The sequence below is a fragment of the Falco cherrug genome, chromosome 3 (genome assembly GCF_023634085.1).
Source record: "Falco cherrug isolate bFalChe1 chromosome 3, bFalChe1.pri, whole genome shotgun sequence".
NCBI lineage: Eukaryota > Metazoa > Chordata > Aves > Falconiformes > Falconidae > Falco > Falco cherrug.
In genome coordinates this window covers 43,765,745-43,790,045 of record NC_073699.1, presented here as the reverse complement: position 1 = coordinate 43,790,045, position 24,301 = coordinate 43,765,745, and the positions used below count along the sequence as shown (strand labels likewise).

The 24,301-nt window shown below is 41.6% G+C and overlaps 1 protein-coding gene across 1 annotated transcript; it reads right to left on the bottom strand.

The window, feature by feature from the left end:
• Positions 1-6,264: 6,264 nt before the first annotated feature.
• On the bottom strand, positions 6,265-22,977 carry VCPIP1 (valosin containing protein interacting protein 1). The gene is made up of 3 exons (XM_027811072.2): positions 20,103-22,977; positions 14,530-14,616; positions 6,265-11,558 (listed from the first exon to the last, which is right to left on the bottom strand). Exons 1-3 carry the CDS (start codon positions 22,807-22,809, stop codon positions 10,687-10,689), a joined length of 3,666 nt encoding a protein of 1,221 aa, XP_027666873.2. The 5' UTR covers positions 22,810-22,977; the 3' UTR covers positions 6,265-10,686.
• Between the last annotated feature and the right edge of the window lie 1,324 nt (positions 22,978-24,301).

Sequence of the window (24,301 nt, the reverse complement as noted above, 5' to 3'; positions counted from 1 at the left end):
AAGAATGATCAGCCTATCCTAAATGATCTCCCTGTAAGTTGTTTGGAAACCTTACAACAGAGGAACCCAGAGTCTTTGTGAAGATGATTCTCAGCACAGACAATCAACAAGGCATGCAAAGGACTTCTTGCTACAAGAGCTTCAACCCTTGAGGCTAGCAACATTTCTACAAAGTAAACTCAGGAATTAGTCTTCCAAATTGTGGAAAACAAGTGGCTTATTTCCTCAGCCAACAGTTTCCCAGCTCAAAAGCAACTGCTGCCAGTCTCATAGAACTAAGGTCTATAAAGTAAAAGAAACATGTAGTGATTGCTAAAATAAAAATCAAGCTCAGCGTAGGTGAGCTTACAGGTTTTTTTACCAGATACTTTCTTTCTAGTAGTCTTCCATGCCTTACCACCAGTTTCTCTAGTGACTATAATCTTTGGAGCTCTGACACCAACTGTGTCAATCAAACCCACATGCATCCATCTTCAGCCCAGCTACTTGACTTGATCTAGGTTCCATGTCACGACACCACTCATTCAGTGCCCAAGGCGATCTTGCTTGCATCAGCCCTGTGGGTGTTGAGCTTCCTTCCCACGTTTGGAGAAATTCCTAATGAAGAGCACAAGGATACTCACTAGATACTCTTAAATTAAAATAGTTCTCCATATGGACAGCACATTATTATCTGCATCTGCTCTGTCTCTCAGTACTGAAGATCCCAGCTTGTCATTTGTACTTGAGTCATGTCACGGTTGGGTGAAGCTGCAGTTCAGAGCAATTTCAACTTGCTGTGTGCCTTGAGACTCATACTTTGTTGTTGTTTGGGGTTTTTTTAACTTCTTAGTATCAAAGTTTCTGAAGGGCAGTATTCTATTCATAGCTATTGAAAATTATCTGCTTTGCTGCAATTCTTTCTAAATGCTCCTTACAACATCTTTCTAAGATGCTAAGTCTCACAGGATCAACTGTTTCACACAGAAGAGTTTGCAAGCTCTGTGTGCTTTGATTCAATCTATTTATAGAGCCTTTTGGAGAGGGGAAAAAGTGCTAATACCTCTGCCTAACTCAATTAGCCTGTGTTCTGTTGGCCATGACACAGAAGAATTGATGTAGTTTGTGATTTCATGAATTTTGCTTTACTATATTGACAGGTCCACATTGTTCATGCTAGTGTAGGGTGGGTGGAGATGTAAGGCTTAAAGACTACTGTATCACAAAAATATCAAAATAAGTAAGTATATCTGGATAGACTTAGAATGTATACCTCCGTGACAATTGCGCACAAAACCCATTGTCTTGTACATTCCCAAAGCAGCCTATATCAGCTTCTCAAGGAGGCTGTACAACTACTCAAAAGAATTCTGAGGTGGCCTTTGGATCAAGCCTTGGACTGAAAAAAAACCAATTGCAGTTCCCAAGTTCAGAAGATCAATAAAGCAGCTCCAGGGATATAGCCCTACCAGGGACCTACACTAGGGTCTGCTCAGGCACATACACGAAGAACAAGTTAGTTACTGTAGATTAATTGTAGTTCTCAGGGCAGGGATGAGACCATAATTCAGATCTCATGAACTGCTCTGTATCCCTCTTTCCAGCAATCCTCAGATGTCATTGGTTTGAGAAGAAACTGAGGTCATGCCGAGCTCACAGTGCCTCTTGCACAGAGCGTGAGGAAATGGTGTCAGTGCACAGCTCTGAAGGACACCGCCACTTAGAAACCAAGTCCTAAGCCTCACCTCATCTGCGTATGCAAGTACAGTGGCAGCTACACTGATGGTACTCCTTTAAGAGTTGAATTTCTGTTTGGCCACAACTTCACCTATGGTTTCAATAGCATGGGTATCAATTTGTATGAGGCACTATACAGGCAAACAGATTACTTTTTAGGGTCTAAAAGTGGAACAGCCTTGAATCAATCAAAGGGGAGAAAGAAAACATTCCCAGGTTTACACTCAGATGTTACCTATGATCTTACTGTCACTGCTCTCAATAAATAATAACGATACTGCTGCAAGATTAGATTTAATACTAATCTCATCTAACAAGCTTTACGAACTTCTCAAATGCCACTTGTTTATTTTGGAAATCATGGGGGAATAGTTTTACTAGTTCTGGTCAGGCAGGCAACTGTTTAAAAAGAAAGGATTTACTCCTTTCACAAGCATACATACATACAACTTTGGAAACCGAAGAGATTCTTTAGAAGTCACCTGTTAATCAGGTATTAGCAGTACATGTTTTCCCATGCTGTTTTGCAATTACTCCCTAGAAAGTCATCACTATGAATGCAAGAGAAGTCAACCTAATCCTTAGATTTTGCTAACCCCAGGAGTAAACCATCAGTCCTAATGCAAGGGCTTTGTAAAGCAGTGGGAGCCAGACAGAGCCAACCAAACTGTCAGGTGGGTAAACGGTAGTCAGGCAGTGGTAGCCGTGTCCCAGCAGCAGCCTGAGCTAGATTCAAGCAAAGAGCCTAAGTTCTACAGCATCCTGGTAATAGCTGGAAAGCACTGGCTTGACTTTCTACCCCCAAAGTAAAACCTACTTTGTTAGAAAACAGTGTTCTGGTCCCCTACTTTCCAAACTAGCAACAAGGCTCTCTCCTTCCCACTCCTAACACTGATTACAGTTACAGGAATCATGGACAAAAATCTTCCAGTATCACAACCAGCAATCCCAGTGATGCTGGCCTCTGCTGCTTGCACAGCTGCAGTTTACCTCTTTTTCCAAGGCAGTGTTTCTCCCATGCCCTGCAGACTTCCAGCAGGAGGAGAAGAGAGAGAGCGGAGAGCACTTAGAGGTGCGAAAGACTGTGCACCTCCATCCTGGCTCCACTTGTGCAGTCAGCAATGAGTGTCTGCAAAAGGCCCTTAGTTACTGCAAATGTGTTTTGAGTTTGTGCAAGGATGCAAGTTTATGAGAGTTTCAGATGCAGAACCTCAGGGACAGAGTTGGAAAGATCCACAACTTTAAATAAAAAAAAAAAATTACTTTCAAATTAGACAATAAGTAAGTGGGGATTTTGGGGCTGCTGGCTTACTAGAGACCTGAGATAGTCAGTTTCCAAACTAAGAAGAGAATGGGCTAGCCTGACTGACTTCAAATGCAGGGAAGAAAACAAAAAAATAAATTAATGACTATAGCAGGATAAAGAAGTAGTTAAGGTTAGGAGAAATAGAGGGAGCAAAAAAATAAACACTGGTATTTAGTTTCTTCCGTTGTACCATGCCTTGAATTTTCTTATTTTGAAAGCAAAGGGAAGCAGGTATTCTTGACCCTTATTTCCTGGATCCCTCCTGCTGTCTGCAAAAGCAATCGCAGTTTCCAGCATCTGTCTTCAGAATCCAAGGAGGACCTTATTTTAAGAAAGACATAGTGGGAGAAAAAGTAGTATTCTTGTATGTGCAATGTTCAGATGTAGAACTTGGTTATGTATTGATCAACACTTGAGCAGATTTGAACATATGAATAGTTGGAACTAGGAGTTACTTAATTTCCCCCAATTTTAGTTAGGCCCTTGCTTTTTCTGTGTGGTTTGGCGTTTGTCTTGCTGCAACAAACCCTGCAACACCATGTGACGCCCCATCTCTCCCACTGGGTGGAAAAGTACATATTTGGCAGTTTCTGCTCCTAGAAGAAAAGAAAGGTGGATCTCAGGGAAATCCCCAGATTCAGAGCATCTGCAGCTTCTAAAGCTCATCGCCCTGGAAAGTATAACAACACGAAACATGGTTGCCCTTCAGAACTACTAGGTGATTTTTAGAATCATTGATAAATCCTTACGAATCTTCTTCCCTCTCCTGAATATGCTCACAAATCCTCTGCCCTCTTAGGAATCTCCCTTCATTCCTTTCTGTCCTGTACATAATGAATCTCTGAGGAAGTCAAACAAGGTTTTCATTTCTATCAGTCTAATTTGTGTTCAATTGGATCATTTATCTATTGCTTCTTACTGTCTGTAAGAGCAGCAGTGTAAACAGTGGACAATAAGCTTACAGAAACATCTCTGGTAAAAATTATTCGCTAAAGTCCAAATGGCAGATGAAAAGCAAACAGAAAAGCTAGCCCAACATCAGAAGAGATCTCCTTAGGATTTGTAGAGTCTGCACAAACGCATGTGGGAAGGAAGAGAGAGGTTAGGATCTGGACGTAACACCTGGCAAGTATTTCTCTACATTTATACAACAATGTGACAATGTGAAAGTAGCTTCATTTTTTAAAAAAAATCTTATATATTGAGTAACAAAAGAGCCTATAAAACTATGTTTTCTTATTCTGAAAGAAGTTGCTTGAACCATGTTTAAAGGTTTGTAAGAAATGACTGCATTTCATGCAGCCAGGCTCCACAGACTATTGGCTACTAAGAACCAGAGCACCTTCTAAACCTTCTTCTGATTTCTGGTAACTTCCTTCCACCTGCCGTCTTTCTTTTAATTCTTTACTTATTGAATACAAGTTTCCAAACAGCACAGACCCAGTCCAGATCCACAAGATCACTTTGGAAGTGAAACTGGATTTGCTGCCAGCAAGACAAGCCACTGTAAGTATTACTTCCAGCAGAAAACAGAATCAGGTAGTCATTTAAGAGAGGTAGATAAAGTCCAAATACAAGTCTGTTCAGCTATCATCAAAACAATGCCTTTCATTCACAGAACACAGAGTAACAGTCTTTTCTGAAGCCTCTTAAAGCATCTGCAAGTTAATGCAACAGAGATCACGCTTACACTGAAGCCTAATATCTTCAATGATACTAATAAATGTTCAGAATCACCCAGCATACATCAATTTAAGTAATTCAGATCAGAATAACCCATTTCAAATGAGTTGTGGTAACTGGGTTTCTGTAATGTCAGCTTGGCTATCAAGTCTACTATGGATCCAAACACTACCGCTTTTCTTTATCTATCATTAAGTAGTAAATACTCCAAATATCACAAATCAGGAGAAGCCAACATTATATTAAAGCCTCAATAAACTCCACATGAAGCAAAGCAACAGTTTATATTAACTTTTCCAGTCAATATATGTCTTTGTAATACTAAAACCACCGTCCTCAACACACTACACACACTTATGAACTTCCAAGATTCACTCTCACCCTGATCCTAAGGAGAAAATTAAGTTGCGAGGGGACTTGTTCTGGCAGGAAGCTGAGGTTTTGCAAGGATGTTAAAACAGATTTGCTATGAACATGCATAAGAAAAAAATCAACCAACAACTCCAATCTAAAACAATGTAAACAACTATTAAGGCTGTACAATTAACAGCAAAGATAAAACGGAAACATTTTGAAAGCACTCTTAACTTGGTTGCTTCACACATGCAGTACTAGTTTGGACTCTTATTATAAACATTGCATTATAAAAATGAGTACATTTCTAGCTTAGCATTAAATATTTAAGCCTCTGAAATACAAATCTTCCAAAGGATAATTTTCAATTCTTCGTGACATGACATGCAACCAAAATAAACTCTGGATATTTACACCCATCATTTTAAAGACTGCTTTAATGCTAGCATACTTTGAATTAAAGCCTTTCAATAAATACAGGAAAAAGTAACACAGAGTTTTGTAGATGGATTTTATGACTTTTCTTATGCTCAGAAGTTATGGATGCAGCCAATTTTTGAAACCAAGTACCACATGCAGCTGGCCAAAAAGCTGAGAGATAATTTAAGTAGTTGTCGGTATGTTCATCTTTGAGTATGGCCAAATTTTCAAAAGCCTAGTTCTTCCAAATTATGCTACTCATTCTTGCATATTACACGCATGCATTAAAATTTTACTTTGAAACACATTTTGACCAATGTTTCAAAGGTATCTTAAATGTCATGTATGACACAGTGTTTTTCTACACCTTCTTCTTGGTTCAGACTTTGAAAACAGGATTCAGATCTCAGATTTTGGTCTCAAATATATAAAAACCTTTTTTTAAAAATCTCTCAAATTCAAAGGTCCTATGTGCTTAATGAAATATTCCAAACAGGTATAAGGTCAAAAGAACCAGTCTTCCATAAAGTGCTTTTCTTCCAAAAAAGTTTCTTTTTAACAGAAACATAACTAAAGCAAAATGAATGACGTCAGAGTTTACTTTTCTAAGATTCATACCAGTTTTTCAACTTCCATACTAGTATTCATGTATGCAAGTATAATGCAATCTGTATGTAGAATGCAGAAGTTAATATAATTACTCATTCATTTGGTAGCCAAATCAGTGTTAAACAAGTTCATGTGTGAAAGGCTAGATAAAAGTTGCACCTTATGAAACCAAAGCAGATGTTTTAACTTAGTTTTAATATAGCAATCAAAGAAAATTCCAAATACTGTACAGTGAAGTGTAGTATAGTACACTATATACTGTTATAATACACTATTGTTACATTACAGATAAAAAAAAATCAAATATAATTAGTACAGCAATCACAAATAAAACAAACCAAACTGTGCTGGATAACAGCCAGTACTGTGAGGATGGTATAGTTTCTATGCTAATTTATTTTTAAGTCAACATGTAAAGCACTTATTGTTTAAAAAGATTTGTTTTCTAAATATATACACTATTTTAATTCTTATTTATACATTTTAAATAGCATTCCCTCCTAAAAGTGCACTCTTTCATTTCTTGGCAATAATCCTTGTTAAACGTAAAATAATTCTGAAAATACCACTCCTGTTTCAACCTTTTATTGCTCAACCGCAGGCATAAGGGCTCAGAGGGAATCCTGCATTCTAAAGATCTTAGGCAACTTCTTCAATTTATGAAGCTAAACTGAGATCCACAAGCAAAACAAAGAAACCACTTATTGTTGTGGCTGGTTTTTTTTTAACAGAAGGATCAACTCCATATTATTATTATTTTACAAAAGCATGTAGATTCTGCTATTTGAAAATGGGAGCCAAACAAATGTAGAGATAACAGTGGCGTCTTCTTAAATCATTCATTTTTCATACATTTCTGATAGTGCATTGCTCTCCCAATTGTAAGCATATTATTAATTTTATTACCTGGCATTTTCAGCACATTGAAAAAGTAGCAAGCAACTCTGCTAACCTTGTGACAGTGACAACAGATTCTACTTTTTGAAAGACCATAAATTAAGCATTTTGGATTGAAAGTATGCCTGTTGTACAGGGTTATTAGCATACAGCCTTGTGGCACTGTGCCTCTCTGAGGCTGCAGGAGCGTTCTGTCAGAGGCAATGTCTAGCTCGCATTTTGTATCTAGCAGAAGACTAGTAAACTATATGGGATTCACAAAACTAACAATATACATTGCTGTTTTGTTACTATAACAGTGAGGACATCCCAAATATATTTATATGATCTCATCTGAAAAGCTACTATTTTTTTTCCCTCACTAAAATGCAAACAACTCACAGAAAAACAGCAGTATCAAAAAGTCAACCTTACTAAGCAGCCAGCCATTTGAAGTCATAAAAATCTTGCATTTGCCTAGAAAACTGATCTGTTCTCCTGAGGTTTCCCAAATGCTCATCAGCAACCTAGTCCATTCTCTCTCTCTTTTTTTGTTGTTGTTGTTGTTGTTGTTTTTGTTTGGTTTTGGTACCTGGCCTGTATTTTCTTTCAGTAATCATCTTCCATTTAGGTTATACATACTAAAACATAAGAAAATTCAGGATTTTCAAATAATTTAAGTCTTCTTTGCCATGAGACACTGTGTAGAAGGTGGTTGGCTCCAAGACAAGAAAGTAATCAAGGCAGGTACATGGAATTTAGAACCACAGCCTCTGTCCACAGGCAATTCAGTAGCAAGAACATGGGTGGGGGGGTGTTGAGAAAGGGACATTTTTCACACCATTTGAAAAGTCCTATTGACATGGCTTCACATCCACAGAGTCCACATCTTCCCTGCCCTTGTACCCCACCCAGAATCTTCCTGACTCTAACAAGGAAATCTAACAAGCACATGGGTGTTCCTAAGACAGGCACACAGATGCCTCAACTTACATTTGCACCCACAGCTAGCAATCAAATGAAACATCTGTTCAAACTTACACTTCAGTGTTCTTTATTTCACTTCTGTACAGTTACACATCTCACTGGCATGTAGATGAAGTTTAGCTTCACTTGAGAGCATCAAAAGCCATCTTTCTTAAAACCACCAATATTCAAATGCATGAGAAAGCTACGTGAAATAAGAACACTGCAAAGAAATATGCAAACAATCCTGCTTTACACCAGAGGAATTCACGTCAGTGGATCCTGTAATTTTGACACCATTTTATCATTCCTTTTTGAGACCATTTTGCTTTAGAAACTGGAGAGCTCTGATCTACGTGACTTGAAAGCACCCAAGATGACACTAAGGGCGAGTCAAACAGAGCCATTATCTGTATCCACTTCTATTTAGATAAGAAGGAAAATGTCGCATTACTGCTGAAATGGGAAGTGTATCAAAATTAAACCAAGCCTTCCTCTTTACACAGTAAAAGGCACACAAACTTCTGTAGTCTTAGCAGAAAACCATGAAAGAAGTAAGCATCTTCCCTTGAAATACAAATGATGTGCAATAAATACTTCAATTTATTTCAACTTCAAATTATCTCATATACACTGCCCATCTTTTTTTCAGCTGAGGAAGACTTCTTTTTCTGAAGAAAATGTTAACAACATCTAAGTGATAGTTACCTTTTCTAAAATGGAAGAGATTCGAAAGATTCCTCCCCCTCAGTCTCTCCTGACTTAAAATCCTTCCCAAGAACATGCCACTGCTATACATTTCTAAACCTCACACTGTGACAAAGCACAAGCCTTGACTTAACATTTTCTATACGGAAGTAACCTTCAGACAGCTAGACTGATTCGTGGGAGACTCAGTGTTTTCAGAAGTCATGGCAGGCTTCCAGCTGCTGCATGTGCATCCTGTTTCTCATTGAATAAGCCCCGCCAGTTTATCAGTGCATCAGCAAGGTCAGTTCTGGGGAGCCAAATTACTTCATACATTCCAAGCTTCCCAACAGCTAACTTAGCGGTTAGAAATTTGAGATCGTAAAATTTTTCATTTATTTGTGAAAAGGTGATTCTTATTTTTTACCTATAAGTAGTACACTAACTCATAAAATATTTATTCCCTCTACATAAAAAGTTAACCAATGGAGGCATTTTAATTTACTTTGAGACAGGGGCTATTCTTCCAAGTGACTTGCTTCAGTTAATTTTTACATACAAAAATAAATCCTCCCTCATGGAACATTTTATCATCCTAATGCTTGGAACTGTTATAAGTGATTAGAAATGTAAAAAATGAGGAGACTTTCCTGAATACAAACATATACAATACAAACATTTGTGAACTGGTAAAAACCCACATGTGCACAAACACAGACTTCAATATTTAAATGCTCTTAATTCCTCTGAAGCTGTATTAACATCTTTCATCCATTCAATGTTATTTTACCATTAAAGGAAGTAACAATAGTGCATTTAAATATGACTATGAAGATAGGAAGCAAACTACAGTATCAGATACACGTTCCATCCTTAGGGAGCAAGCACAATGGCTGCTTCTTAAAAACTGGCACTGCAGGTCTGATGAACACGCTACTTAAGTGGATACCAGCGATATGATCACTGATACAGGGAAATCTCCATCACAAACTGAAAGCAAGCTGATAGAGGTGGGTAGTCTTCATCGGCACCGAAACAGCATGCATTCCTTGTTTCCATTGAGTAAACAGAGAGCCTCCAAAAGCTCAATTATCACTGAACACTTTAGGATAATGTACGTTAGGGAGTCACTTCCAATAAATTGTTAATTTGATCTGAAAAGCACAGCTATTATTTAATTTTTGCCATTACTAACCAACACTACTAATCAAAGCCTTTTAAAAGAAATGGATTTGCCATTGAACATTTGTTGATTCTTGCAATTACCAACTTCTCTCCTGTAGTTGTATTAAAAGTTGCACATCATCTGACCAGCTCGGTATTTGGGAGGAAATAAAAACACACTGTCACTTACTAACAGAGCACCAAAATGGTTGTGTTGGCTCCGACAGCCATGCATAACCACACTGCATTCACTTTATCTTCGTTGCACACTAAATAGCCTTTTTTCTAACTTGCTTAAACTGACAAGATGCAGTTACACTTATTCCAAGATTTCTGACAGGTGTATACAGCTGTATGAATGAAAAAGTTTTTAAATCAGAGTAAGTGCCAGCACAATGTAATTAAAGTACTGTATATGCTACATTATCAAATTTAGCAAAGTTTAGTTTCAGTTGCTTTTTGAAATTTATGTATAATTCATGTTTATGTATTTTTGAGTGGAATTAAGTACCTGGGACAGGATTAATTTTGTCACACTTCTAGTTTTGCCTGTTCTAGCCTTTGCAGTAACCTTAAACTAGCATGCTAAGAACCTTGCATGGGCTTAAATTTTAAGACTTTTAAGGAATTAAAAATTACAAAGACTTTTCAAGAACCCACATTTACAGCAGATATTCATCTCAGTGCATTTCCTAATAACTAATTTACAGGTAACAGAGCCAGCCTGGGCAGCAGTATGGTAATATTGAAAGCTATTGCCAATCACACGCTTATCATGCACTGAATAAGATGATATAATCTTTGACATACATACAAGATTTAATAACTAATTACTTTGTGTGGCCCAGCCAATAAACATTACATTTGAACAGTAATTTCTTCTACCCTGATTAGATTTTAACCTATCAAGAGTGATCCATTGGCTCAGTTGCATTAGTGATTCCTGCATCTTGACTATCCATCTCCTCAAGCTCCTCAACAGAATTTCCCTTTTGTGCTTTAGACCTTGCAGGGAATGTTGTTCCCACAGAATTCACCATGTTACCATCAGCTGATTCAGTATTCAAGTGTTCAGTACCACCTGGTGCAGAAAATGATTCGGGTAAGCCAGCCTGAAAGCTCCCAGTTTTAGCAGTTGAGCTCACTGCCTCTACTTTTCTTTGAGATAGATCAACTGATACTGACTGCTCTGTATTCTGATCCCGCAAATGTCTATCCATTGAAGCCTGAATAGAAGAGACCATTTCCTGCAACTTTTTTCTCTGTGCCTCAATCAAAGTGGGGTCAAGCTGCCTGCTGTCTCTCATTGTCACAACTCCTGGAGCAATTCGGATAAGCTCACTGTTACCAGAAGCAGCTGTGAATACAGAAGGCTCAATTTTAGCAGAAGGACTGAGGTCTGTTTCTGTGCTATGCTTTCTTAAAAGTGGTGTTTCCCTGGCTCTTTGATCCTGTTGTTGACTACTAGATGCAGTTCCTAGGGAATGGCCCTTTCCTTGAAATGCAGTTATGTTATGTAGTTGTTCAGATTTCTTTTTCACTACTCCACCACTACCCAGCTTCAGCATTCCGTGTGAAGGACTTGCTTCCCTGCTTCTTGAAGTAGCTTCTGCTCGCACTTGACTTAAAGCCTCTTTAACCAGCTCTTCAACATCAGGACCAACAGGAAAGTGCCCAGCAGCATCCACACACAGCTCTAATCTGTCTTCTGCTGCATTGTACACAAAGTTTTTACCAGGCAGATGTGGAAAAGTACAGTGCTTGCCATCAGCCAAACCTATAAAGATAGAAAAAGTTATTCAACATGTTAACATATTTTAAGACATGCTCTGAATACACATTAATTATTGTATTTAAGCTTACAGCATCAAGTATGTAAAAATAAACACACTGAAACTTACTACTGTGGGAGAAAAACAGTTAACGCTTGTATGCCATATGACAGCAATTACAGTATGTCCCTAAGTTGCTGCTGCCTTCTATGGTGATTCTAATGAAGAGCCAGGACTGTAGCATTCCTAGATAAAATAACCACCTTGCTGGGACTTGCTGTTCTAACACAACTAGAAGAAATAGTATTGGCTTGCTTTGTGTTACTGCAAGCATAACCCCATCACTACCACCCCCTACCCCCCCAAAAAACCACACTAAAAACAAACAAACAAAACCAACCCAGAAAACTGCCAAAGAGCACATTTCAAGAAGTACTATTTAAGACCACACCCTGAAATCCTAGTACCACTGCTGCTAGGCCTAAAGAATTTCAAATTTGCTATTTGTCATCTTCTCAGTGAGGAAGTGTTGCTAGATAAACAAAAGTGTTTCAAGCTTACTATGTTTCGTAGTCCTGGAGATTATAACTAATTACAAAACAAATATGAGGCATAGTATTTTTGATCTGCTGTTTGTTTCATTGTCCCACTTACAATTTGACCAATCTGCTAAAATTGAGAGTTCATTAGACAAATTTAAGATCTGAAGCTGCTCTGTGTCAAAAATGGGCAACATCTGGTTTTCCAGTTTATCATCATAAAATACAAAATGACTCTCTCAACTCTGTCCCATACAGGCTGAAGTAAAAGCAGGAAGGTATCACTTCAGTGACGATGGCTTTCTGTGAGTTAAAAGGTATCTGCAGATGAAAACTTGGCCATAACAACTCTCTTCGGTTCTATTAGTTATGCATGAAGAGCTGCAAAAAAAACCCACCACCTTTTAAAAAGCGCCATATTTCCCACCCCCCACATTCTCTTACCATTCTTGAAGAAAAACACCAGAAATTATGGAGAAGAGAAGAAACACAACAACCAAATCCTGTGTCTGTGTTATCAAACACAATGCAGTCAAAACAAATATTCTGGGCATGAATAAAGAAGGTCACTCAATCTGAAATGTTATTAAACTGGTTTTGTACTAACGAAGCACCTGATTAATCTCAGTCATCCTCCACAGCTTCTGATTCACATACTTTCAGAGCTGCAGAGAATCTACAGATTAATTTCATTTTGAGAACTTAAAAAAAGTAGCTCCTTTCTTTACATATCCATGGGAATCAATAACCAAACAGCCAAACCACACACAGAACAAACTTTAATCCCAAACACCTATCTGTCTAACTTAACCTGAAGAACGTATTTTTAACTACATAATTTACCAGTTCAACCTTCATTTGCAAAAAGAGTGCACTGTATTTAACAGCTTCTCTGATAGACCAAAAATGCCTCTGAATTCTCAAAATAGTATCTTAAACAAGAGCAACTAAATAAAATTTCAACTGATTAATAGTACCTACACTCAAAAGAAAGGTTTGTTCCAAATGTCCAGTATAATAGCAGCATTATTACATTAACTATTATAAATAGGTAAGGAGCTTCTTTAACTGAAAAAAACAGTTAAGATTGTTTCAGATTGTAATTGTTTAATGTGGAAATTTAGTATTTAATAACATGTTAAAATCATACAAGTATGTTAATGCTGAAATAGTAATTCTACCTACCAAGGTAGTGTAAAATACCTGCACACACAGAAATGCAATCATGTTCAAATACGGAGTATCATCTCCCACAGCCTTAGTTCTTACACCATCAGTTGGCAAAAATGACCTTTTAGTCAGGCATTTTCATGAGTTAATGACCAGCTGGGTTAAAATCCCTTGGATTCATTTCAGGTTCTCAGCTCTGGCTAGTCTTTAATCGGTCCAAAACATCCTTTCCATCAGGCACTGTTTAAGCTAATTCACTTGCCACAAACAGTACACCAGTCTTTACTGTACAAGCATAGTAAAAGAAAGAAAACTAAAAAGGAAACAGATCTGCTCTAAGACACTCACATGCTAATTCTGTTACCCAGGCCAATAATTCAGTGAGAGGTAGTGGGCATTGAGTATACCACTCCTTGCCCATACATGCATTTTAATTACTGCAAACAGAATAGAAATTATGTGGTAAAATACCTGTTTCAAGAAATAAGAAAGATTAAGTTAAGATTGATAAAGCTACCTAGGAAGAAATCAAGCAGTAAGAAAGCAGCAAAGGAATCATATATAATATGATATAATATGATTGTAATAGATGAAACCACAAGAGCTAAACTATGAATGCAAAGAATTCAATAAGAAAATAAACTTTAAATGAGAGAAAATAACATCTAAAATCAGATATACTCTTATTTGCTTGGGTTTTCTGCACACAGTCCAAGATGCAACATTTATCAATGCAAGAAGGGATGGATAGCTTTTCTTTTGAACAACAGTCTTAAGAATATAAAAGTCAAATTTAACCAACCATTGAAAACATGCAGTACCTCTGTATAAAATATCTACTGAGAAGCACCCTAGAAAGATGAACTTTTTATACAGTGTTTTAAAGTATTACAAGAATAGGTCCTGTTACCTTCTCTTTGCTCGATCTTTCCGGGGGGGTGGGGGGGTGTGCAGGGAGCGGAATAAAATCAGTTGACTTATTGAAGTTGTTTGTACAATTCACAAAAGTTAAATGGAGATGTACAGTTGCAGAGCAAATTTCAGAAAAGAAGAGATATATAAGCTGAATGTACTAGTCTTAGTCAGATTCCCTAGTCTGAAGCTCTCTGAGGGAGCATAAGGAGTTCAACAATATTATGAAAATGAAAATGTACCACGGTAATAAAATAAAAATATATGTATGCTTACAAATGACTCAATACCAATTTACAATTCTAAAGATTTAGAAACAGATGAAGGAAGGGATAAAAACAAAAACAAAAAATACCTGTTGTTTTCTTCATTATGCTATAGAATACTCCACCCTGCTGAAACAATTGAGGAAGCCCCTTTGCGTAAGACCAAACATCTTCTCCTGTAAAAATCAAACATAATCATTAATGTTAAAATGTGATTGTTTCATTCTACAGACAATGGTTTAAAGTGTAATTCCTTGAATTAGAAGCTGAATCCTCCCTCTCTTCTCGGTAATTAAGAATTTGAATATTTATTGCAAATTTACAGAATGGGAGCCCAGGATGTCAAGAAACTTTCAGCAAAACATACCACTGTCTGCAGTTAAATACCCTACATGTTCTAGTACAAAGATTCCCAAATTTGATTTGATCCAAGCTGCAGCTCCTGGTTCTTTGCCAGGCCCTACACAGGAGTCTCCATTCCCCTCCTACCCATGCTTTCAACATAAAACTAGGACATGACTAACACACTTCCAAATTCAAGCGCATACCCTTGCACATTAAAACCTCAACTGTACAGCCCTACACTTCCTCAACAATCAGATCTTAATTTCACACCTGCCACACAGCAGATTATACTGTGGCTGAGATACAAACGTCCACATAGGCAGCTGCATAGAAGCTGCGTCCGTACCTTGCTTTTCTTGAGAGTTAGAAACAAAATACCAACTGAGAGGCCCCAGCAGTCCTGTGTAACTGGCATTTTTCAAAGATGCTAAAAATGGCACTGAAATGTGACAATTTTAAATGCTACTGAGTGGAAAAAAATAAACCCTAGGCTATGTAAGGAAAGGAATATAAAGAACAGAAAAATTGGGCTACAAAGTATCAGTGACCTAACAGCGCCTGTTAGATCAGTTCAGATCTGCAGTTTTACCTATATCCTTTTCCTCATTTTGCTAGTCACTTACCTGCTTCAGAGAAGTATGATGTAGCTGTCAAAGCCATGCAAACAAAAAGTAATAATAAATTCCATTCTCCTGATGCAGAAACAACTACTGCACGTATACATTTTCAGAAAAAAATTGCTTTTCCCACATTATAGCAAACATTAAGGAAACATACTGAGATACTTTAAATAGAAATTGCACCCTTCTTTAGGCATCGAAGTCTCAATAACCATGTCTCTCAATTTTCTATTAAAATTGGAGAATGTAAATCATCAACTGAAGTTAACTGGATACACGTAGTGCTTGAAATAAGAGATAATTGGAATGTGTGAGGCTGTAAAATATTACCTACCAGTATTTCTTTGCCTTCTGTTAAGAGCAAAATAAATGTTAAAAATTATTTTTAATAGTGTCCACATACTGAATACAGGATACATCTAAATCCCTCCCTGCACTTCCAACTACATAACCTACAAGGTACTGTGGCTACCCTCCCATCCTACCCGCCTCAGGTGAGAAAAACGTTTCACTTGCTTGACAGTGGCATTATGTGCTATATTACACTTTGAAACCTTTCAAGCCACTCTCCAATTTTTGTTTCCTTTCCCTGACAGGCATGGGACTCTGTACTCAACCCTGCTCATCTATCCCTCCACCAGGAGGATTCTGTTGCTTACCTCTCCAAGTATTCAAATCCCCGTTCCCTTCAAAAAGGTACAGCACATCATCATCATGTTTTGTCTTTAGAGATTTTAAAGACAGGAGACCTACATAATCTGATTAATTTTAAACCCATTCCCTTGAACTCTGCTCTGGTTCATTGCCTTCATTTGCACATCAAGTTCACATATCTGGCCTTCACTTCCTAGCAAAAACATTCAGGTAACAAAACAACTACTCCTCTTTCTTATTTCCTGTGATCTACTGAAGAAGGAGGTCTTGTCTTTTGACTTCATCCTGATAATTCCTGTCTACTGACTTGCTAATAAATTTGAAGCTCCTCTCCAGCTTTCACTGACCACACATACAAAACAGCCAACACAAAAAAACGAAACCAGGAGCATGCTCTTTTCCTCCCCACTGCTGCCACAGCTTTCCCTCTTCTTCAAACAGCTGCATGGAGTGAGGACAATCATTACTGATAACACTCTAATGTTTTTGCTATTTCGAAAGGGGTTGGCTGCTACCCTGCATCCTTATTGCCATTTTCATTTTGAAACACACATCTCTTTACATAATGGCTCCAGAGCAACACTGCTGTGGCTCTTCATTTTCCCCCCAAGTTTTCCTTATTTCCACAGGAATCAAAATAACCACGAGCCTGATAGGTAACAGAACACGTTTGTCAGTCTACCAAAGCCAGGGGAGGCCACAACCAGCAGCCACACAGTGGCTAACTCCATACTAAGGACTCTCCTATACTCCTGCATCTAGCAATCCACACTTAATTGAAGGGCTCCCTTCCCTTCACAAGACAATCACCAGGCTTTTAGAAGACCACCAGTTTTACACATCAGTGGCATGCTCCAAGGAAAGATCCCCCTGGGCATGATTTTCAAGCCTTGCACAAGTGAAGAATCACTGTTTAGATAGCCTTCTACGCAACACTAACAAGGATTACATGCAGAAAAGCATGGAGAGCAGGGCCCACAAAACAAAATCAGCAGCCACTGAAAGAAACACAAACTAACAATGCTGGTTTGATAAAGAGTTCTCCCACTGGAAGACCAAAAAACCCACAATTACATCTGGACTTTCCCAGATTAGAGGAAGTAGTGTGTGTGATTCAACTAAACTACATGTCAGGTTTGCACATTTTTCTTGCTAGTTCGGTTTTACTGTTTGTTTTGGTTTTGTTTACCATGGCAGTAGGATGTTTACAGGTCACAAGTTAAATCTGGATGATCATTTCGTTAGGTTAAAAACTCCCTCAAGACACTACATTGATCAAAGAGATCATGTTCTCCACACTGTTCCCACTCCAGTACACACTTCCTCAGCGCAGACCTCAGCCCCACAACATTGAGGAATGGCACCAGATGAAGACTATCCTAACCACAAGCATGCCACATACACTGCAGAAAAAGAGCAGTTGCAGACTAACCTACACAATTGGAAGCCCAAGACTGTCACTTCATACAGCAGAGGACACACGGAAGTGCAAAACAAAGCAAAAGCTCTGCTGATATCAACAGGTTATAGCTTAAACCCAAGCTGTTTAATTCCAAACAAATCCTAGTACCAATTAATACATTTCATTTAAACCTGGCTATTTTGATCTCATGTGCGCTAATGAGTTCACCAATGCAAAACAAACTGATGAAAATAGATTCATACTTGGCTTGTGCATAGCCAGAGCACTTCTGCATGGGTACAATTAAAACTGTTTAAAAATATGTTTTAACAATATTAATGTAAAATTACAATTATTTTAGTCATTTCCCTATAGAATTCTGTATTTTGAGCTAAAAAAAAAAAAAAAAAAAAAAAAAAGAGGAGAAAGCTTTATAAAACAATCATGCATAATATGTTAAGTGGACCAGAAATTACAGTATCTAATTTACCAGGGCTTATTTTTAAATTAGACGCAGAAAAATTGAAGAACATGGTCTAAAATTTTAATAACTACCTGAGACCAGATAAGGAAAATTCTAGTGACACAAAAGAAGCATCACGTCAGCCTACAGTAGACCCTATATGAAAGAAAAGCTTTTCATCATCCAGAATGAATAGCTACAGATGTTTGAAGACACACTTTCACTATGGGCGTTGGAGGGGAGGGGGGGGGGGGAAAAAAAGTTGCATCTGGCCCACTGAGTTATTTCAACAGCAGCTCCTCCCTACAGATTCTAATCTGGCTGTATTAAATGTATGTTTTTAGCAGAACAAAGTTACAGCAAGAGCAAGAGCATGAGCATACAGGGTAAGCTGACTGTCAGAAGTATGCAGCATTGGTTTTTAGCAGTACAGAAATATTACTGAGAAATACTGATGCTTCTCATCCCAAAAAGGCTGCATATACCACCTTGAGGAACTGCCACTCCAACACTCTTAATGTGCAAGGAATTTGGAAGTTTCTTACGAGTTTATTTCCCCACTGAAAAAATCACAAATAGTCAATTGTCTAGGTTTTTTCCACAATATCTTTAAAGGAAAATAAAGCCCTGCAGAGGAAAGTGATTCTATAAAAATAGCATCTTATTCGGTAGCTGCATAAGTTGTTATAAGTGGCTGGTTTATCATTTGCTGCCACTTTTACCTCTATTAGTAATGCAAAATGGATGCAGTCAGAGAAGGGTGAGGTAAATTCTATTCTAACCTGCGCTTTGAAAGCAGAATCTAACAGCGGCAACAGTCAAAGACAAAAATCGATTCTTGACTACAAGATCAGCTCACAGTTTACAGATAAGTACTTATAAAAAAAGACACACCTTAATGTCTCAAGTAAACTCTGACATGCTTTAAAAGCCAGTAACTACACTTTCAGCAGTTTTTCCTGAAAACAGTCTTTTAAACTTCATCTTGAAATTAAGGTATCTTTTAAACCTACCCTTCTCCCGCACTTTGGAACTGTGGTGTAAATGTCAGTGTGATGAGGTGGCTAGTTCAACACATTATCTTGCAAGAGACATGGGAGTAAACAATCGGGCTTGGAAAAGAATCAAAGTTCTGCTTGATGAACTTCTGACATACCACTCTCTGATTACGTAATTGTTTCGTTTCTACAACATCACATGCTTTAGCCACACCAAATCCCTCCAGCAAAAGAGAAGGCTCTCACACAAAAAAAACCAAACCACCCTGTAAACACTACTATTCAAATGGTTTGTAGAGCTAAATGTATGATAATTACTGTTCTACATCCCGCCAGTAAGCTGTAAAAACTGTGAAACCTAAACAAAGTAGACAACCGAAGGTGCAAGTCTCCCGAGTCCAAATAGGAAAACAAAAACCACAGGCACCCAAGAAAAGTCCTTTCATCTTGAATTATTAAGTTAGTCAGAATTACATGACTGACAATTTATAAGCATAGCTTTGCAACCCTATGTCCACCTTTGGGAGTCAAATTCATGTTGAGATTCTTTCAGTTTCTCCTCTGCTTACATTCTGAAATAATACTTTTCACAGCTCTTACCGTGTCTTCAGTTAAAATTAGCAATTAGCTAAGAAGACAATGTTGTGTTGATTTGCTTAAACCAACACAACTCTCTGTGGGGAGAAATGCCAGGACTTCATCCTACTACAAAGGTGAGAATTAGGTCCTCAGACTTCCAATGAGCAGACACTCTGCGTCTCCTTCTCCGGTCTGCTCTGAATTTACTTCCTGAAACGTGAGGGACAGGTAGGGAAAAAAAGAGAGCATGTAGCTCTCACACACACACATTAGATGTGCACCTAGTAAGAGGCTGAAAAAAGAGAGACAGCACAGAAAATGCAACAATTTCTAAATGGCAATTTTTAAAACAGGACTTTATAGCAAAGAAAAAACAAGTATCTTGTATACACCTTTTAAAAAGTCACAACACTCAACAAATCACTGACAGTATGTTATTCTTCTAATAGAGGAATAAAGGAACTAACTGCCATAGTTACAGAAAAGCAAAAAAGGGGAAAAGAAAAAGAAAAAAAAGAAGAGCTGTATATAACTACAGTTTGTAAAATGTTATCTTCTACTAAAAATACAACTTTACAGTATAACTTGAAGTCAGCCTTACCCATTAGTGTTGCTAGAAGACAGAGAGAATACATCTCCTTATCCACTTGCTCCTGCAGTTCCTTTGAGGAGATTTTACTAGCCACAGCAACGTCTTCATGCTTCACGGCATGCGCCGAGTGTGCTGAAGCTGCCTGCCTGCCTTCCTCCTTACCTTTCAGGATTTCTATTGCAATCCTGTCACCATGCTGTAAAGGAACAGGCTCATTTTCCATGCCTTCTTTGGGAGGCAGAAGCTCTTTAGGAGGAAAGCCATAGCGAATACATTGCAAATACGGAGGAATATTGAATTCTCTCGCTATGCTTTCCTGTAGTTCCAAGAAGGTGGTAGTGCACTTTAGGGTAAGCATTGATTGCCTCCCATCATTTGTGGTTATTCGAATTTTCTTCTCCTTGGTAGATGTTGGAGAATATGGGGTTTTTGTTGGTGTAGCAGGTGCAGATGATGGCCCCTCACGAACGGCCCCAGGAGAAGCAGTCCTAGGTTGCCCTTTTTGCTCTTGTTTCAGTTTTTCACTTTTCCGCTTCTGCATTACAGAAGCCTGGTCTGCAATGTTCTGTTGAACAGTTCTTTCAGCTTTGCTCATATTCAGCTCCTCCTTGTGCAAAGTTTTTGTCTTCTGTCCAGTCAAAATAATTTTGGTTGGAAGTTGCGACTCTAACTCTTGTCCTTGTTGTACATCATCAGCTCTTTGGGCATGAGCACCGTCAATATTTACAGGGGTATAATCATCAGGATTCTTTTTGGCAGTTTGATGCAATATTGTGTTGACAACTTTCTGAACAAGAATCTCACTACCAAATTCACCAGGGAAGTGCTTGGTAACAAGTTTCATGGCAACATCATACACATTGCTGTTCAGAGAGGTGTCACTTTCATACTGGAACCAGTAGACTGTCTCTCTCACCACTCTTCCACCCCACTCCAGAGTAATAGGAAAAGCTTCAGGGAGATTGTCATATTCTTTACCTTCCCAGTAGTGCTTGAATCCACAGCCACATTTGCCACCTGTAGACCTCGTATTAGTTCTGTCTCCATCCAAATACAAAATAGATCCATCTTCTCTGACACGACGCACTAGGTTACCATGACACCAGTTACAAGCTGTCAAACTACTCAGGCTGTAGTCTGGTACCAGCACATCCTTTGCAGGGTTGTAAGAACACACCAAACTGTTCAGGGGAAAACTGTAATTTTTGTCAGGCCTTAGTTGGCCATGGGTACTTTTTGCCAGGTTATATAGTTTCCCCCCAGGAGCCAGCCACTCCGGAGGTACATGATGCTCTGAAAGGGCCCCGCAGATGAGGCACCTGTGAAGGCGGTTGTCCATCACTGCTTTTTTGGCAGCTGCAGTGACCTCTTCAGGCTGGACTCCTATTACACCAGTCCTTCTGTAGAAATACTGATGTACATCAGCTACAAGACTGGGATGGATACCGTGTTTACTCATAAAAACCTCCTCCATTGCAGCAACAAGCCTCATCAAGTACTTATCTTGCAGGCTTCTGTCTCCTCCAATAACACAACCACCGTCCTCCTCTAACTTGATGTACTTTTTGATGAGGTCTTGAGGAACTCCCCAGGCTTTAGGAAGTAGCTTCCTAGGCAGTTTAGGTAAAGCAGCACCTTTTATTCCAACTAGAGGAATATAATGGTTACGTCCTGAGCTACTCCATGCAATGCAGATGGGCTTGTTCAACATTCCATCTTTCCCCATGCATTTTTCTAGGGGTATCAGACCAGGGAGGAATGTCGCTGAATAATCTCCGGAGCTCCGCATTCCACTCAAGGAGTCTAACAGGATGATAGGCCGATGAAGCACGTTGGCCAGACCAAAGATGTGAATATTTCTCAGGCCCATTGGCACGCCTTCTGGAGGAACAAACAAAGGGTCACATTCGTTGATAATGTCCTCCCACTCTGCTGCATCAATAAAGTCATGGAAAAGTGCCTTGTAGTGACTCAGATTCTCCTCAAAATGCTTCTTGAGATTCTCTCGTAGGGCATGCCAGAACAGCTCCCTGCCAACAAGTGCTCGCGAGACTGCATGGACAAGGCAGTGGCCGTCTCCATCCACGTGGACTGGAATGAGGCACTCCTGACTGTTGTTGGCCTTCTTGATGTCTTCCAGGGTGTCATGCAGGTAGATGAGGCTGCCAGAGCGGTCCTTTCCGTAACCAATGGTTTCCACATGCTCCGGCTCGATGAGGAAGGCGCGGTCACCCAAGAGGGAGCAGTCAAAGATGTCTCCCTGGTTCATGTCAGTGAGGAGCTTGGCTTTTCCCGTTTGCTTATCCATGCCGTAGCGGGCCAGGATGGGGGCCAGGAGCTTGCAGTGGTAGTTGGAGAGGCCCATGACTTTGACGAGCTCCGTGTTCCTGCGGGGCGGGCCGGCACCGCTGACGCCCAGCAGCGCGTTCCGCAGCAGGTTGTGCAGCACCAGGTCGGGGTCCGTCACCTCCTCCACGGCCAGCAGCTGCTGCTGCTCGTGGCGCTGCCCGCAGTCCGTGCACTCGATGCTGCCGCTGCTCTGCGGCCCGTGGGCCGGGAAGAAGAGCCGCGCCTGGCATTTGGGGTCGGGGCAGGTGCCCGAGAAGATGCGCCGGTCCCGCTTCTTGGCGGCGGCCGGAGGCGGCGGCTGCGGCTGCTGCTGAGGCGACGGCGGCGGCGGCGGCGGCGGCTGTTGCTGCTGCTGAGGCTGGGACATCGCTCCGCTCCGGCCGGGCTTCACCCCCACCCGCGCTCCTCCGCCCTCACAGGCTCATCCCCTGCGCCCGCCTAACGACCGGCGCCTGACAGATGCCGCCGCCGGTGCCGTCCGCCAACCGCCCATCCACCGAACGCCCTCCCGCCGCCGCCGCCGCCGCCGCCGCTCCGCGCCCCCACCCCCGCCTGCCCCCCCCGGCAAACGCGGAAACCGCCGGCGCCGCCGCTTACTGCCTCTTCGCTGCTTTAGCCGTTGCCCGCAACGCAACGGCCTCTCGCTCTGCCACGCCGAGGGCGCAGGCGCGGGGCCGCGGGGCCGCTCGGGAACGGCAGTCCGCTCCGCCGCGGGGCCCGGCGCGGGGAAGGAGCGGGCAGCGCGCCGAGACTACGGCGACCGTGACGGCGGGCGGCAGGGGGCGGGCGGGGGCGGGGCGGGCCGCGCCGTCCCCGGGGCTTCTGGGCAGTGTAGTCTTCTGGCGGGCGGGCCGCGGCGGTGGCGAGCCGGGAGGGACACGCTCAGGGCGCTCCGCAAGCGCCTGTTGCGCTTCCTCTTCCAGGGCGGGGGGGAAGGGCAGGGCAGGGCGCTGGGTTTAACGGAACACGCCCACATCTATTTTCCGCTGCTGCGCTCCCCGCCCAGCCCCCAGCCCGAACGCTGACGCGGGGCTCCCTCCCGGGCCGGCCGTCCCACTGGCAGGCTCCGGGGGAAGGGGGCTGCTCACGCTGCCCGAAGCCCAGGGGCTCGGTGCTGCCGCCGGCCCCGGCCCCCGCCCCCATCCCCTCACAGCGCAGCCTGGCCGCGCGCCAGCAGGTTGCCCCCGGCAAGGGGCCGACAGACCGGGACGCGGCGGGCGGCCGGGCCCTGGCCTGCGCCTCAGCACGGCTGCGCGGCGAGGGGTGGATCCCGGTGCCTGCGGGGGAGCCCCGAGCGCGGCCTGGCCGTGGAGGCTGTCGAGCTGCGCCGCTCGCCCCGTGCCCTCCCTCCCGCGCAGCCGCCCCCTGCAGGCGTGGGCAGGCGGCCGCGGGCCCTGGGGCTGCCCGCGCCGCTCCCCCCCGCCGGTCGCTTCAGCCAGGCCTGGCCGGCACGGGGCTGGCGGCGGCGCAGCGCCCGCCCTTGGCACTGCCCCGGCTTTCTGGAGCTGGACGCGGCCGCGGCCAGGGTTCGCCTTGGGGCAGCTGTGCCGGCCGGCTTCCGCGGGAGGTGGGCTCCGGCCGGAGGCGCTCCCAGCTGCCGGCGGCTGATAGCGCCGGGACGAGGCGCACGGAGCCGCCAGCGCGGGTTGTTAACGCGAGCGATCCCTCCTGCTGGTGTTACGTGAGGAGATAAGGAGGGAATGGAGCTGGCGCTTACGTTATCTCCGGTGGCCATCTGAAACGATACTTCACAAAAATGAAAGCGAATAATGTTCACAGCTTCCGAGCTAATTACAGTGGGCCGGCAGCATATTCCCGCGGACGGATCGAGGAGGGTTCCTGTCAGCGCATGGGTTTTT